The sequence below is a fragment of the Spodoptera frugiperda genome, chromosome 26, assembly GCF_023101765.2.
Source record: "Spodoptera frugiperda isolate SF20-4 chromosome 26, AGI-APGP_CSIRO_Sfru_2.0, whole genome shotgun sequence".
NCBI lineage: Eukaryota > Metazoa > Arthropoda > Insecta > Lepidoptera > Noctuidae > Spodoptera > Spodoptera frugiperda.
In genome coordinates, this window is record NC_064237.1 from 10,253,990 (window position 1) to 10,270,417 (window position 16,428).

Sequence of the window (16,428 nt, forward strand, 5' to 3'; positions counted from 1 at the left end):
TTATTCAATTATAAGACCTGTATTCAAACTCGTTTAACTCGCCCTGTCAATTAAATTTTGTAACCTAAGGATAACCTTCACACCACCGATGTTAATAACGCCCGGAGCCGTGAAAGACTTAATGGATAGTCGAGGCTCTGGCTTGAAGCAAGAAGTTAGCAAGAGTTACTTCTTGTAACCAAATCCGTAGGTTTAAATCTAGTTTATAAAGCTAGACTATTTCAATTCACGATTAAGCGTAACAAGTAAAAAAAAATGTTACAATAATACTTAATTGAATATGAAAAAAATAACTTGATTCATGTTATTTTGTATTTATTGCGTTTTTTTTTTCTACAATAGAAGTTACAGCAATATAAAAAGAACTGTTTCCTTATACGCGTAATACGAGTAAGTCGATGAACTATTACAATGTAAAGGTTTCTTTTCATACTTTGACTATATCGGAAACAGTTACAAACTGATAGACCTTTTAACAGTCAGGATGGATTGGTAAGTCATATTTTACTTTTAATTTACAATACTAAAAAACTTGAGTAACATTATTTTCAAAATCATTGGAAGAATTTAAGAAAGTAATATTTGGCTTGGTGCCTACAACCATTACTAGTGCAGCTTGAAATAAATGTCAAATTGATTCTTGAAGAAAAGCGCACGTGAAATTCGTGATTGAACCTAAAATCGAATCACCTAGCTTCACTGACATACAGACTGACGGACAATTCAATTTGACGTTTCAAAAGTGCCTAATTTGGGATTAATTGAAATAAATGCTTTGACTTTGACCACTGAAATACTACAGTATAGGCTGAATCATGCAATCGTTCTCTTATTATCACGTTAATCCATATAATAATAATAAAATGGCTTATTTTTCAGTTACAATGCATCGTGTATTTCTCCAACGACTGGAGTAGCCCCATTCATCTTCACTACAGCATTCCAGTTTTTAGCTACATTACAATGTGGCATCACAGAAGGGCCAACGCCAGATGCCAATATAACAGGTTAATAGAATATTTTTTATAATTAGTCTGGTTTAAAAATATGATTAAAACATAAATGCGAAAATATGCCAAAATGCGCCTATGTGTTATTACTTACCCTTGTTATAAATTTATAGCGCTTTTGACGTGATTGAGTAACAAACATACACACAAACACACAATCTTACAATCTTTCGCATTTACAATAACGGCTCAAAGTAATTTCGACCATCGGTCTTACAGTTACAGCATAGTCGACACTTACATTATTTGTGTTTGGTACAGTTATCGTGTCTAGAATAACAATTAAGTTTGTTTTTAGTGTTTATTCGGGATAAACATAAAGATTATGCCCCGGATATTAAAGTATGTATAATTAAACATTCAGACAGACAGACATATTTTTTTAATCAAATGAGTTTTGATTTATCTAGTAACACCCTTTAAATATATAGAATTTAAACTTACACAGTTGTATTCTAGGTATGGATATAGATTATATGTTTAGTTAGTCAAATAATTTACGGCCCCAGCCAGCAATTTATAAACGCCAATTCCATTGTCTACCAGATGGAGAAACATTTCATTTCATAATCGTGGGAGCTGGAACTGCTGGCAGTGTGTTGGCGAACAGATTGAGTGCTGTACCAGAATGGAATGTTTTACTGATCGAGGCAGGTGATGACGCTCCAGTAGAAGCTGATGTAAGTAAAAATATTTCAACATCATAAAGTCAGTGAAGACAGAAAATATTAACCAAAAATGTTTTAGATTCCAGGCCTTCACACAACGCTATATCATACAAGATACGATTGGAACTACTTGACAGCTCCTAATTCAAGAACAAACGGAGCTAACGTAAACGGTTCTGTATATTGGCCTCGTGCTAAAATGGTAGGCGGTTGTAGCAATATTAATGCAATGATCTACGTACAAGGAAATGACCAAGACTATCAAAACTGGTATGACCTCGGTAACCCAGAATGGAGTGTCGAAGAAGTTCGTCGGTGCTTTAGGAAACAAGAAAGTTTACAAGATATGGACATGTTGAAAAATCCTTATACCAGTAAACATTATGGGTACGACGGCCCCTTGCCTATAAACTCATTCAATTTCACATATCCAAATCTTAGAAAGAAAATTTTATCAGCTTGGAACAAGATAGGTATAAAGAATGTGCCAGATTATAATGTCGCAAACGTATTGGGATCTGGTCGTATGAGGTGTACAGCAGCTACTGGAGAAAGACAGAGTTTTAATAAGGCTTATTTAAACCCAATACTTGATAGAAAAAATCTAAAAATTATGAAGAATAGCTTAGTGACCAAATTGATATTTAAACACGGTTCTAAAACTATTCACGGAGTTGAGGTGGATCATGATTCAAAAATATTTAAATTTTATGCTACAAATGAAGTTATTGTAAGCGCAGGTGCTATAAACTCTCCACAGCTTTTAATGTTGTCTGGAATTGGACCAAAGGAGCACCTTCGTTCTAAAGAAATACCAGTCGTAGTTGATTCTCCAATGGTAGGACAAAATTTACAAGATCATCTTTTTATTCCTGTTTTAATATTTTGTGATGAAACTGGAGAACAAACTGTAGCTGAACAACAATTTGATGCCATTCGCTATATTTATAACCGCACAGGGTATCTATCACACAATGTTGCTATCGACGCTTTAGCATTTTACTCTGATGACCCAGATGCTACTTATCCTGAGTTTCAAAGTCATGTTGCAATAATATGGCAAAATAGTCCCTATATGGCAGAAATTTTAGATTCATGGTTTAATTACAAAGATAACGTAAAAAATCCATTAATTGAACTCAACAAAAAACATGCTGTTTACATGCATGCTTTTCACACATTACATCCTGCATCAAGAGGGAGTATTGATTTGCAATCAAAAGACCCCCGAGTTCATCCAATTATCAATGCGAACTATTTCGGTGACCCTAAAGATTTAGAATTAACGGTAACTGGAATTAAAATGCTCACTAAGATAGTAAATACTACAGAATTTAGAGCAATAAATGCCTTTTTGGGAAGAATGGAATGGCCACCATGTGATGATTATGAATTAGACAGTAGAGATTACTGGAAGTGTGTTTGTATGGAAATGGTAGTTACTATATATCATCCAGTTGGAACATGTCAGATGGGACCAGATCCAAACACAGCAGTAGTAAATAGTCGATTGAAAGTCCATGGAGTCCGAAACCTTCGTGTGATAGATGCCAGCATCATGCCAACACTGACCAGTGGTAACACTAACGGTCCAACTGGAATGATTGGAGAAAGAGGAGCAGAGTTAATACTGGAAGACTACAACAAATTGTGATTCATTTCTTCTCATTGGTTTGATACTAAATGTACTTCGTTTGTAAAACTTGTTTAGTTATTTTTTATAATTATAAAGTAAGCAATAAAGCGTATGTTTTGTATTTTGTGCACTTGTCCATAGTGCCATTCGTCCTTTTCGTTTTTGGCTGTACTAAATGTAATGTATTCATCTAAACATATATATGTGTTCTGTGTAATAATAAAATTAAATAATTTAAACTTCTTTAATTTAAACTCTTTTATTTTATAGAAATAATATTATTTTAGTTTGGGTAAACGGCTAGAGTCATTTTCAGCATCCATGATCTTAAAGATCCGTCAGTAGATTATGATACGGACGGGTGGACAATACACTCAGCCAGGTGAGTTATGCTAGGGCTACCACAACTGAGACAACCGCGGCTTCAGAATAAAGTAGGAGTTGGTTTTAGTCAGTTAGAGTTGGACACTCCCTTTTGTCAGACCCAAGTCCAATCAACTCGTTTCTTGTTTTCTTCTCTATTTGAAGGTATACTTTGGAACGAGCACCTAGCTTTACTGACGGACACACTGACAGACTATGGTTTATTTCTTTCTTTGTTGACGTTTCAAAAGTACCTAAGTATATGGTTTAATTGGAATAAATGATTTGACTTTGACTGCGGGAAAATTCAATTGTTGATTTTCATTCCTCAAAAAAAAAAGTAGATGAGTTGTTTGCTACCTATGTAAAAGTTAAGCAGATGTAGAATTATAACGAAATACACCTAGAAATTGCTTACCATCAGAAGGCGCACGTGATAAGCCACTACCTACTGATAGTGGTACAAATTAAAAAACTGCTGGGTCATTCCGTTTCCGTTGCATTTGTTCAAACATGAATAAAAAAGAGTAAACTCAATTTGCATTTCCACGTGCATAGTTAAATTGGTTTTTTGTTTTATCTTTAAGTAAAAATTAGGTACACGTAACTAGTAACTACTCATTGTTGTCGCAGTCTACAAGGTGGAAACAGAATGCTCCCAAAAAGCAAAATTTTTTTTTTTGTTTTAATCATCTAATATTTTTAAACATCAGCCTTATTACACAAAATAAACATTGATTTCCTTAATTGTTTTTGAAAATAATACTAGTATAGTTTTCTTCACCTGTTTGCGGCGTTTGGGAGCGTTTCGTTTAAACCCTGTATAAAAATTAAAAAAAACCCCCGACATAAAAACTTAGCTTCCCTTTAAAAAGTAAAAAATAATAAAAGAAACTTAATCTTAAAGTACCTAAGAATGTACTAATAATTCTAAAAAAAAATACGTCGCGTTGGGGGACCGCTCCTAATTATTTCTTACTTATCTACGATTTGATCATTAGTATCACATGCTTGGTGTTAACATTAAAGTAAATTGCTGTTTAAGTACTTAACTATAACGCAGAAAATAGAAATATAGCGGCGCGGGCGGCGGTGTACAGTCCGTATGAATGCGGTCCCCCAACGAGACGTATTTTTTTTTCTTAGAATTATTAGTACATTCTTAGGTACTTTAAGATTAAGTTTCTTTTATATTTTTTTACTTTTTAAAGGGAAACTAAGTTTTTATGTCGGGAGTTTTTTAAATTTTTAATTTAATTTTTTATTTTATACTTTTTATAGGTAGGTTAGGTTAAGTTTGGCTTAGTATATTACATATACTTAGTATAATTTCGATTCTTGTTAAGGTAAAGATTACATCAAAGGTCAAGCTCGTTCGCTTTTTTTTTACTTATTAATTACTAGTTTTTGTTTCTATAAGTAGGCTAAAGATTACATTGGTGCAAGATTTTTTGTTTATAATAAAACGTTAAATTAAACATTTTATATTTTTGTTATTAAATTTTATTTAATTTTTATTTATCTTTTATTTTTTTTATTTATTTTTTATTTTTGTTAATACGAAAAAATAATATCTTTCAATATCTTCTTTCAGTGCGGTTTAATTTGAGACCCCATCCCAGTATATTTGCAGACCTTCGGCTAATCTCCCCACTTTCACCGCCCATAACTTTAAAACGGCTCAACCGATTTTCATCAAACATGTCTAAGAACACTCGCACATAAGTCCCCTTTCATACGAAAAACTAAACTGAAATCACTGCATCCGTTCGGGAATTATGATGCCACAGACAGACCGACAGACAGACAGACACGTCAAACTTATAACACCCCTCTTTTTGCGTCGGGGGTTAATAACTAGGTTTTCACAGAAAATTTGTACGGAATCAAATAACGTTTGATTTTTATAGCTCTTAAATTGAAAATAAGAAGATGGAAGAAGCACTGACTGCACGCTGCACGCATGGCGCGGTGGCTAGGCAACTGGCTGCCGTGCAACGTATCGCGGTTTCGATTTCCATACGGAACAACTCTTTCTGTGAACCACAAATTATTGTTCCGGGTCTGGGTATCATGTGTATGTGAACTTGTACAAGTATGTTTGTTAACGTATCCACGACACAGGAGAAAATCGTAGTGTGGAGCAACATTTAAAAGAAAAGATACCGAAGCACATATTAATCACTTTGATCAACGGAAGACAAGTGGTGGAGGCCGCGGAAAACCAAAAAGACAAAAGGTCAAATTTTTCGGAAAGATAATGGAGACCACCTACTGGCAATTGTAATGCAAGACATTAGATGATAGGGATGGCCATCATGATAAGGATAGACGCCATGGACACCTTATGGCTGATAATATTGGTTAAAACTACAACGGTACAACGAAACCCGGAAATCGCAAACTTCCGATACGGTACTCTGAATATAAAAATTTGCATAGATAGCCTAAAGAAATTCAGTAAGAAAAGATGACACCTAATTAAATATAAAATAAATTTTAATTAAGATATGTTTGGTTATGATAATATTTAGGGGTATTTTTAGTTTCTTTCAACAAACTTTATGATATAAAAGGCAAGTCTCCTCATACATCTTTTAATCTTAGTTTAATGGTGGCAATGTATAGGGTTTCATCATAAGGAAATTCTATACTCATCTGAAACCAATTTTCATTTCGTCCACCACTCTTAAAGATAAGGATGGAATGGTAAGTGACAATTTTGATTTATCATGGACTTACTTAAAAAAGGTACGCTGGTTGCAACTCTTTCTTTAATTTTCTTTCTTTATACTTGAATAGAAACCCTTTATCTTTCGAATATTAGATGAGTATTTAATCTTATTACAAATGAAAGTGGGCTTGCCATATTTCTGGAAAGAAGCATGCTTCGGCACAAACGGGCCGGCTTGACCGGAGTAATACCACGGCCTTACAGATAATTGTATCGTCGTGTGAGCGAGGTTACCGGAGGACCAATGGCCCTTCTCCTCAATCTCCTTTATCCCCGAATTCCCTGCAATCTTCAAATTCCCAAGAGGCCAGCAACGCACTTGTACCGTCTTTGATGTTTCGGGTGTCGATAGGCGGCGCCTATAGTATACCATCAGGTGATCCATATGCTCGTTTACCAGCTTATTTATTGAATATTTTTTGTTTTTTTAGTTTCACTTCATCATGTGTGAATGCAACGACTGGTGTAGCTCCAAACATCTTTGCTTCGGCTATCCAGTTTGTGGCTGCGTTGCAATGTGGAATTACGCTGTCAATTCCAGATGCTGATGTAACAAGTAAATAGAATAATATTATAATTATCTTTGTCGTATCAACTTTAAAGTATTTAGACCTTTGATCAAAAGCCGACAACGCAGTAAAGACTTATCTAGTGTTTCACATTGTACTACATTAAATTAACGACAAATAAAGTGGTTTTATTTGAATGTTAAAATTTTAAAGTCATTAGCATAATATTCTTGTAATCACTATCGTGAGACTTACCTATTAAATTAAGTAAAATCACGGATTGCTGCGCTGCGGTAGGATGCGCGACATCGCCGCGTCTGCGCACGTTGCTCATGATAGAGAATCCCTCTGTAACTGGAAACTAGTAGTAGCTTTTCTCCATTAATTCACGTGGGTAAACGGTGATTTTTAGTTAATATAATATTTTTATTGATACCTCTTTTGTCACAGACGGAGAAAGTTTCGACTTCATTATTGTTGGCGCTGGAACTGCTGGCAGTGTGTTGGCGAACAGATTGAGCGCTGTACCAGAATGGAAGGTTTTACTGATCGAGGCAGGTGATGATGCTCCAGCAGAATCTGATGTAAGTAGAAATGTCTTTGCATTTGGAAATATGACTCTAAAGGAAAACCTTACTATTATACGATTTATAAATAGAAAAAAACATAAAATAAAACTTGTCTTCAAGTTTCAATATCTCATCTTTAATTAGATCCTTATCAATAAAAAAGTAAAAAACTATGAAAATATTTTATACTTTATTATGCAACATGTTTTAGATCCCAACTCTATCCACGACACTATATCATTCAAGATACGATTGGGACTATAAGACACTGCCAAATGGAAGGACAGATGGTGCTACTATAGGTGGAAATATAGACTGGGCACGCGGGAAAATGATGGGTGGAAGTAGCAGCATAAACGCCATGATCTACGTACAAGGAAATGACCAAGACTATCAAAACTGGTTTGACCTCGGTAATCCAGAATGGAGTGTCGAAGAAGTCCGTCGGTGTTTTAGGAAACAAGAAAGTTTCCAAGATATGGAAATGTTGAAGAATCCTGATATCAGCGCACATTATGGGCACGATGGACCATTAATCATAAACTCATTCAACTATACATACCCACATATTAGACAGAGAGTCTTATCTGCTTGGAATGAGATAGGCATCAAGAATGTGCCAGATTACAATGTCGCAAACACATTAGGATCTGGTCGCATGAGGGGTACAGCAACTTCTGGGCAAAGACAGAGCTTTAGTAAGGCTTATTTAGGCCCAATACTTGATAGAAAAAATTTAAAAATTATTAAGAATAGCTTCGTTACCAAATTGATATTTAAACAAGGTTCTAAAACTGTTCGTGGAGTTGAGGTAGAACGTGACTCAAAAATATTTAAATTTTATGCTAAAAATGAAGTTATTGTAAGCGCAGGTGCTGTAAACTCTCCACAGCTTTTAATGTTGTCTGGAATTGGACCAAAAAAGCATCTTCGTTCTAAAAAAATACCAGTCGTAGTTGATTCTCCAATGGTAGGACAAAATTTACAAGATCATCTTTTTATTCCTGTTATAGTATTTTGTGATGAAACTGGAGAACAAACTGTAGCTGAACAACAATTTGATGCCATCCGTTATCTTTACAACCGCACGGGGTATCTATCACACAATTATGTCATCGATGCCTTAGCATTTTACTCTGCGGACTCAGATATCACTTATCCCCAGTTTCAAAGTCACGTTGGAATGATATGGAAAAATAGTGAAATATTAGAAGAAATGTTACGTTCATGGTTCAAATACAAAGACCACGTAGTAGAACCATTGCTTGAACTTAACAAAAAACATACAGCATACATGTTCCCATTCCATGTTCTCCATCCTAAATCAAGAGGCAGTATTTATTTGAATTCAACAAATCCACATGACTATCCAATAATAGATGCTAACTACTTCGGTGATGATGAAGATTTAGAATTAGCAGCAATTGGAATTCAAATGCTGACTAAGTTAGTGAATACTACAGAATTTAGAGAAATAAATGCCTTTTTACCAAGAATGGAATGGCCACCGTGTGATGTTTACGAATTAGACAGTATAGATTATTGGAAGTGTATTTGTTTGGAGATGGTATTCACTGTATATCATCCTGTAGGAACATGTCAGATGGGACCAGATCCAAAGACATCAGTAGTAAATAGTCGATTGAAAGTCCATGGAGTCCGAAACCTTCGTGTGATAGATGCAAGTGTAATGCCAACACAAATAAGTGGAAATACTAACGGACCAACTGGAGTGGTGGGAGAAAGAGGTGCAGAACTGATTTTGGAAGATTATAGAAAGCTTTAAAACGTATTCAACACTACTATATGCCTAGCCTCATGTGAAATTGTATTGTAAACGCACCCACGACACAGGAGAAAATCCTAATGTGAGACAACGTTTCTTAAATAAAAAATAAATAGTTACTTATTTCATAACTGGTTATCATTGGGCATTATCTAAGGAGCCGCTTTTATTGTTTCAGTGTGTAGATTAAACTCCTTTGCATTGTAAACATTATTTAACAATGTAAGTACAATTTTTGCTTTTTGAAAGTTGTTTATCTCTAATCTATAACGTGAGTTAGATTGCAAACAGTTAAAATAGCACTTTGATATTTATATTTTAATCGTGTATCTATCATTTTGTTATTATGGTTTCTTGTTTGTTTAGTGCTAAATAAAATGATTATGTTTAATTTATATTTTTATTTAAACTTCCTGACGGTTAGTCAGGGAGACTTAATAAAACATTTAGGATTATTTTATATGAAAACACAAATGAAATACGTGAAAGCCTATAATAGCAGCATGTATTAAATAAATTCTACATTATAAGCTAACCCATCTTTCAAATTTCTCCGGCTATTGTGTGGAAGACGCCCTAGATAGTTCAGATTATCGGAAACACATTTATCGAGATTTGGCACAACTAAAGACCTAGTTGGCACCCCGAAAATCGTCGTTGATATATAAAAATTATGGTGAAAGAGTGCCGAAGTATAAAACAAAAGTTTTATGTAATAGCAAAATAATTTTTGTGTTCTATAAAAATATAAAATGTCTCTAGTCTTTAGTTCAAGCAATTTTTTTGTTTTGAGTAATTAGTAGTTTATATTCATAGTAGTTTACGCCAAAAAAAACGTATCTTTAAAACACTACGGTATTATGCCAAAGTTAATTAAGATTTAGTGGTTATTACACACTCATGTCTATGTTTTTGTATTTGATATTATTTCACTCACATATAACACCATTCCACCCATACATAAAACACAAATGGCCACCAAATTACGTCTCTTACTGAAGATATAAAGAACAAAATACCAACAAAAAACGAAATGAATTATATCTGAAAACGCATGGATATCGCGTTCAAGTATAAATAGTCATTCAACAGATAAAACCATTAACTATTCTTAACCGACTGTGAAAAGAGGCAGGCAAGCTCATTGTTGGTGCGCAGATGAATAGAGACGTCGTACAAAAGGTGTTTTCTGCGAACATCGATTCCTTTGCTTGTTTGCGCTCGTTAAGTCTGAAGCAAACGTGCTACTTTCGTTGAATTTACTTTTTTTATTACGTTTTTGACTGTTGAGTAGAAGATCGCTGAATATAAAGCATTGCATTCCTGATACAATGCTTTATAGAGCTAGAGCTTGGCCAGACAATACGTACATAAAGACCTCTCCTTTTTTTAAACAACGTGTGACACCAAAATTGCACTCTATAACTATATTTTTTTTACTTTTTCCTGTCGTGGTGGCGCGTTGGTTTAAAACGCCCACTTCTCATGCATGAGGGCAGAAACCAAACAACGGCAAGTACCAATATGATTATTTTCCAAGCTATACGTACTTTCTAAGATTATTTTAGACACCACTGACAACTTAATATAATTTCTGATTACAAGTTTGAAATCGCCAATCCACATGCCGCATCCTTCTCAGTAATGGACTTTTATAGGCTGCTAATGTGATGTGATGTGAACTTTTTCATGGCAAAACTGTTAATTGGATTGTCATTGAATCCATTTATCGTAAGTAAGCTGAATCTTATGAAACAATTTCTTACCATAATGTTAAATATTATATGTACACGCAAGAGATACGTAGATAAAACGAGACATCAACTAATATCGACGCAGTAGTTGACAATAGTTGTAAGTTAGTGTGTGCAAAACGCAAGAAATTTCGTGCTGCGATTAAACGCAATACAAGTCACAAGTCGCCAGTCTGTATGTCCCTAAATGAGTAGGAAGTGCACTAGCTGTCTTTTGTTTTGAACAGACAATGTCGTTTTCTGCGGCGCATTGTCCAAAGGGTAAATCCTGCACGTTACAAAACACAAACATACAAAATTAAACTAGACTAATATTACGCTTATTTATTTATTTTGAACTCTATTGCACATACACATAAAACACATTTACATTGTAATAGTAATTTGAGTACAATGGGCGGTCTTATCACACACAGCGATTTCTTCCAGACAACCTTTGGATGGAATTTTTAAAATGATCTGGGAATGGATAGTGCGTCCACAATAATGCGAAAGGGGGAAGCTTATGTTACTATATTTTGTGGATCTAAACTAAATTCCATTTATAGCTGGTTTACCGGGGCTCCGGCTCCTAAAGCGAGTGTAGGAATGGAGTGGTTTTTGTTTGGCACGCCCTGCAGCCTATTTTGGCTTGAGAGGTGTCGTTGGCATACTGTGAGAGTGACACTGGATATATAATAGAAATGATTTTTGTACTGACAAATACTATATTTTGTGGATCTAAACTAAATTCCATTTAGCTGCGGACTACCTAGCTGGTTTACCGGGGCTCCGGCTCCTAAAGCGAGTGTAGGAATGGAGTGGTTTTTAGTCAGTAAAAGTCTGACACTCCTCGCCTCGCCTAAGGTGGGAAAAGCCATAGAATGATTTCTGCCCCCCTCCTCAAAAAATAAACTAAATTCCATTTCACAAATAAACGAGGGCACTAGAATAATTATACTATTACACCTTCTACGATTGTTTCCAAATCGTTGTTTTTATTCGTTACTGATGTTTCACTTTCAAGTTTAATAGTAGCCATTATAGAACCCTCTTCGGCCATTCCGTACCATAACCCTACTATTATTATAACAACCCAAAAGTATTCCACAATGCTAATTTTATCTTTGCCCACACAAACTGCCTCGAGTGAGCATAATAAATATAAAACAAGTTCCTTTAGGGACTATTGGTTGCGTAGCTGAAAGTGTAACTCCTGAGCGAGAGGTATCAGAGTGAAAGTTTATGTTTCTTACACCATGACGAAAATTTGTAACATGCAAAACATGAATACTCAAAAGATTGACTTCTTTTGTATGGTATAAGTCGGTAATCGAACAGATAGATCACCTGATGGTAAGCAATCACCGCCGCCCATGGACACTCGAAACACCAGAGGCGTTACAAGTGTGTCGCCGTTTTTTTTAGGGGTTACAAATTTAAGGTTTGTTAGGGAATCGGGGATTGGGAACATTAGGAAGGGGGTTAATTGGACCTCCGGTAACCTCACTCACACAACGAAATACAGAGTAAGCGTTGCTTCACGTCGTTTTAATGTGAGGTCATGATATCACTCCGGTCGAGTCGGCCCATTCGTGCTGAAAGCATGACTCTCCCACACGTAAGTGTCCACAGTTTTTATTAGATATAGATAGCAATTAGTTTAGGGGTTAAGATTCAGCAAATCATCTATTGCAAAGAACACACCATAAAATATAATATTAACTAAAACTATCTCATGTAAACTACCATTATCTTCCAACCCCTGACCTTTTATTGACATTGAAAATGGTAGGCTTTTTCATAATTGCGGTTCGAAGTGAAATATTTATTGTAAGCGAGAATGGGTTCCATTGTCTTCCTCCTTAAGGGATTTGGGTAGGAATATCAATATATCACATGCATAAACATGTACGGATATAGCCGCTGAATCAGTAAAAGCAAATAAATGTATCGAGCTCTTATTTCGGGTTGAATTTCTACATTGATGGGGTGATTTCGTTGTCTTACTGTTTCGTATTCGTTGTATTAATGGATCCTTAACGGATCAAGGCTTCTTAAGCAAATGCTAAGGACCAATCCTTTGGTATTTTTCAATGGTCTAAATATTTACTTGGAATTAAAATTTAAGCAGAGAGCAGATTTTTTAATGTACGAAAATACATAGGTTTTTTTTTATTTTAAAAGATGATTTGTAATATAAATGGTAGGTATCTTTCATGCGCTCAAGTGGGACAGTGTTGTTATACCAAATCGAAACTGTATTTCTTGAATTCAATATTTATATGAAGTTTACTGCATTTTCATCTTATTCAACAGATATCCTTTCTTCACTTCGATTTTCTCGATCTCCTTACTCGCATAGTCCCCGAGAGAAATCCTTGGAAAGCCCCTATGTTTGCCGTCAGAACGTATTGCGAAAATACCGAGAATATCCTTCGGTTTCTTCTCGAAATTTCTACGTACATTTTGAGGAAAAAACAAATCGTAACGCACTATTCGCTTTGGTTTAAATGACGTCCCTAATACTTGTTTATTTTTATAGGATATTATAAAGGAAACGTTGGCTATTTGCTTTCAAACGTTATCAGGTCAGCCGTGACTTTCTCCCTATTCACCAAAACAGGTCAGTTTGTACCATGATCCTGTTAAAAGTCGACCTAAGTGATATTTCGGCGACTGTCCCAGATATTCAAATGTTTGTTCCCGTTTATTCTAAGCTTAGTTAACTTTCATTGTTCAAAGAGATTTATCTTTATGATTTTATCTTTTATTTTTGAAGATTTTTGTATAAGGACACGACAGCACAAATAATAATAAACGGGTCAAACTTAGTACCTATGTTTAAATGGTGATTTTATAGTGGTATTTAATTCAAAACATGAACAAAAGTCCCATTGGTTTGAAAACACTACCTAAAATTAAATTACTCTTTACATGTATCAAATAATGAAATCACTAAATACTACATTAATCATTTGCAGCTGAAAAATACAACACACCTGTAGACCTTTGTTTAAACAGTCTGAATACTGAAAATAATACACAGAAACATAACTTAATAATTAAAACAAAACGTGTTCAAACATGTCAGAACAAAAGAAAATATAACAACTTCCATGTAAGGTTTATAATATAATACAACCTCATCTTTTAATTCCTGATAATTTAGACAGAGGTGAATGTAATACTTACAATCCAATATAACCTGATCTATGAATATACGGAAAGATCATATAAAGCGAGATCTTATTTGCTGGTGGTTATACAGGATACAAATGGAATACACCCAAATGCCGCAAACAGGTGATGTTAAAAAACGAGATATATTCTAATGAAAATTAGGGAATTCTTTGTTTATTTTAAGTAGTAATAGTTGTAATCTTTCTGCCTCGCACAGCAAAACTGTGGAATAAGCTGTCGTCGGCGGTATTTCCGAACCGATATGGCCTTCAAACTAGCAAGAAAAGAGCATACTCTTTTTTAAAATGCCGGCAACTCACCTGTACTCCTCTGGTGATGCGGGTGTCCATTGGCGGAGCTGATTACTTACCATCAGGTGACTCGTCTGCTCGTTTGGCACATATTCCATAAAAAAAATTAACGGCTTAAGGCTGATGTTGCAAAAAATAATAACAAAAGGCATAGAGATTTTCGGGAGCGTTCCGTTTACACCATGTGTGTTTAACTTGATGTGTATTATAGCCATATATAATACAAATTTTAGAAAAACTTAACTCCAACTCCTTTTTCTCACAGTTGTTTTGACAACCAGTCGACACATGGAGCAGTCTTTGCAAAAGTCTATAAGATTTGTTTGGTTCAAAAATCGCATCGTTTTCCTTGTAAAATTACTACTGACAAAGCCACCTGTATTTTCACATGTGGAGGCGTGAATAGTTATTATTGTCGGAAATTATTGAATAGTCTACATTAAAATAAAAATTGCGTAGAGTACAGTCAGTTTTATAGTATTGTGTATTTATGATTCGAATTCGGATATTACTATAGTTTTAAGTTACGCGCAGATAGATCATCTGATGGCAAGCAATCGGTGACGCCCATGGACACCAGATACACCAGAGGCGTTACAAGTACGTTGCCGGCCTATTAGGGGGTAAGGAATTTGGGGATTGATAGGAACTTGGGGATTGGGGAGGATTAAACTCGAGACACTTCTTGCTTTGCCTGCAGTTGCACTAATGACCACTCAATCAATGAAGTTACATCATACACTGCAATGTTTATGTACTTTATTTATTTTCCAACCTATGTACATATCAAGCTTTACTGTCAATGTTTTCGTCCTAGATACTTACTTTTTAATACCTTACCTTCAGTTCTTAGTTTAATTTCCTGACAACATAAACATCACGGCGGATTTCCACGAAGATAAGACCAGGTACGTATACCTATTTTCCGAACATAACCTAAACCTATTTTAACCTACAGCTAGTTTCTATTTTTATTACTTCTATGAAATCGTGAAGAAGCTTAGTGTTCAATTTCATCCAAAGCTATGTTTACTTAAGATGCTTAGTTCAGTAGCTCAGTTGCTAACGAAAAACTATTTGTTTTTTTTTAATGTTCTAGATTTCGTTTTTACACAGTATTCAATATTTCCACTAGCAACAGTACGCTACAATATTTTAATTGATATTATCGAAAAGGTTTAAAAATATCTTTTAGAACGAATCGAACTGGATTCATTGGCCTTACTAGCAACCTCTACACCAATATTTATTTATAAACAAACAAACAATATAAAAATAAGTATCTTTTTATATCTTTAGCTACAAAACATTGTATTAAAAGAACAACGAACACAATAGAAGCATCTTTCGCTACATTTTTTCTTATAAAACAACAAAAGGAGTTATCGAGACTAACTCGGAAGAAACAAGTAATTCATTTGAGGCGATTACCTTAGACTGATATATCTTTCTTTCCTTTAAAAGTTTTGAAAGTTTTTTTCATTTCTTATAAGGCATACATTCAATCTTATCGTTCCTAACTTGAATCAGATGCGTGAGAAAGATGTCTGTTATTTGTCAATGTCGTCGGCGCGAGAGACGCCACAGCTTTTTTGGCATATCGGTCTCAACACGCGTACCGTTTAAGAAACGATTATTTAAACGGTCTATTGTTTTTTGTTACTATGGAATTAATTGTAGTAGAATTTCATTTATTTTAATATGCATTTTAGTGACCAAAGTGTCGACTACTACTAGACTAGCTAGAATGTCATGTTATGGTTGTATTAACCCGGAGCTAGCTAACCTAACCTAGCGGGTTCACTGAGACTCCGGCTAGAAAAGCAGGAGTAGGAACGGGGTGGACAGTCTGCCTACACTCCCTCTCGCCTCGCCAAAGGCGGGATAAGTCATTAAATAAGTTTCCCTCCTCAAAAAGATCATAAT

At 34.9% G+C, this 16,428-nt stretch overlaps 2 protein-coding genes across 2 annotated transcripts; both read left to right on the forward strand.

The window, feature by feature from the left end:
* The first annotated feature begins 292 nt into the window (after positions 1–292).
* On the forward strand, positions 293–3,335 carry LOC118264388 (ecdysone oxidase-like). The gene is made up of 4 exons (XM_050704780.1): positions 293–492; positions 880–1,007; positions 1,557–1,690; positions 1,758–3,335. Exons 1-4 carry the CDS (start codon positions 485–487, stop codon positions 3,330–3,332), a joined length of 1,845 nt encoding a protein of 614 aa, XP_050560737.1. The 5' UTR covers positions 293–484; the 3' UTR covers positions 3,333–3,335.
* Positions 3,336–6,262: 2,927 nt separating this feature from the next.
* Positions 6,263–9,666, forward strand: LOC118264815 (ecdysone oxidase). Its single transcript, XM_035577469.2, has 4 exons — positions 6,263–6,386; positions 6,843–6,967; positions 7,371–7,504; positions 7,701–9,666. Exons 1-4 carry the CDS (start codon positions 6,379–6,381, stop codon positions 9,273–9,275), a joined length of 1,842 nt encoding a protein of 613 aa, XP_035433362.2. The 5' UTR covers positions 6,263–6,378; the 3' UTR covers positions 9,276–9,666.
* The last annotated feature ends 6,762 nt before the right edge of the window (positions 9,667–16,428 follow it).

Bases quoted from the DNA above. Each gene is read 5' to 3' on its own strand.
- LOC118264388 (XM_050704780.1), top strand. The intron at 1,008-1,556 runs GTTAATAGAATA...ATTGTCTACCAG, and splicing joins GCCAGATGCCAATATAACAG to ATGGAGAAACATTTCATTTC. The intron at 1,691-1,757 runs GTAAGTAAAAAT...AAAATGTTTTAG, and splicing joins ACGCTCCAGTAGAAGCTGAT to ATTCCAGGCCTTCACACAAC.
- LOC118264815 (XM_035577469.2), top strand. The intron at 6,968-7,370 runs GTAAATAGAATA...CTTTTGTCACAG, and splicing joins TCCAGATGCTGATGTAACAA to ACGGAGAAAGTTTCGACTTC. The intron at 7,505-7,700 runs GTAAGTAGAAAT...AACATGTTTTAG, and splicing joins ATGCTCCAGCAGAATCTGAT to ATCCCAACTCTATCCACGAC.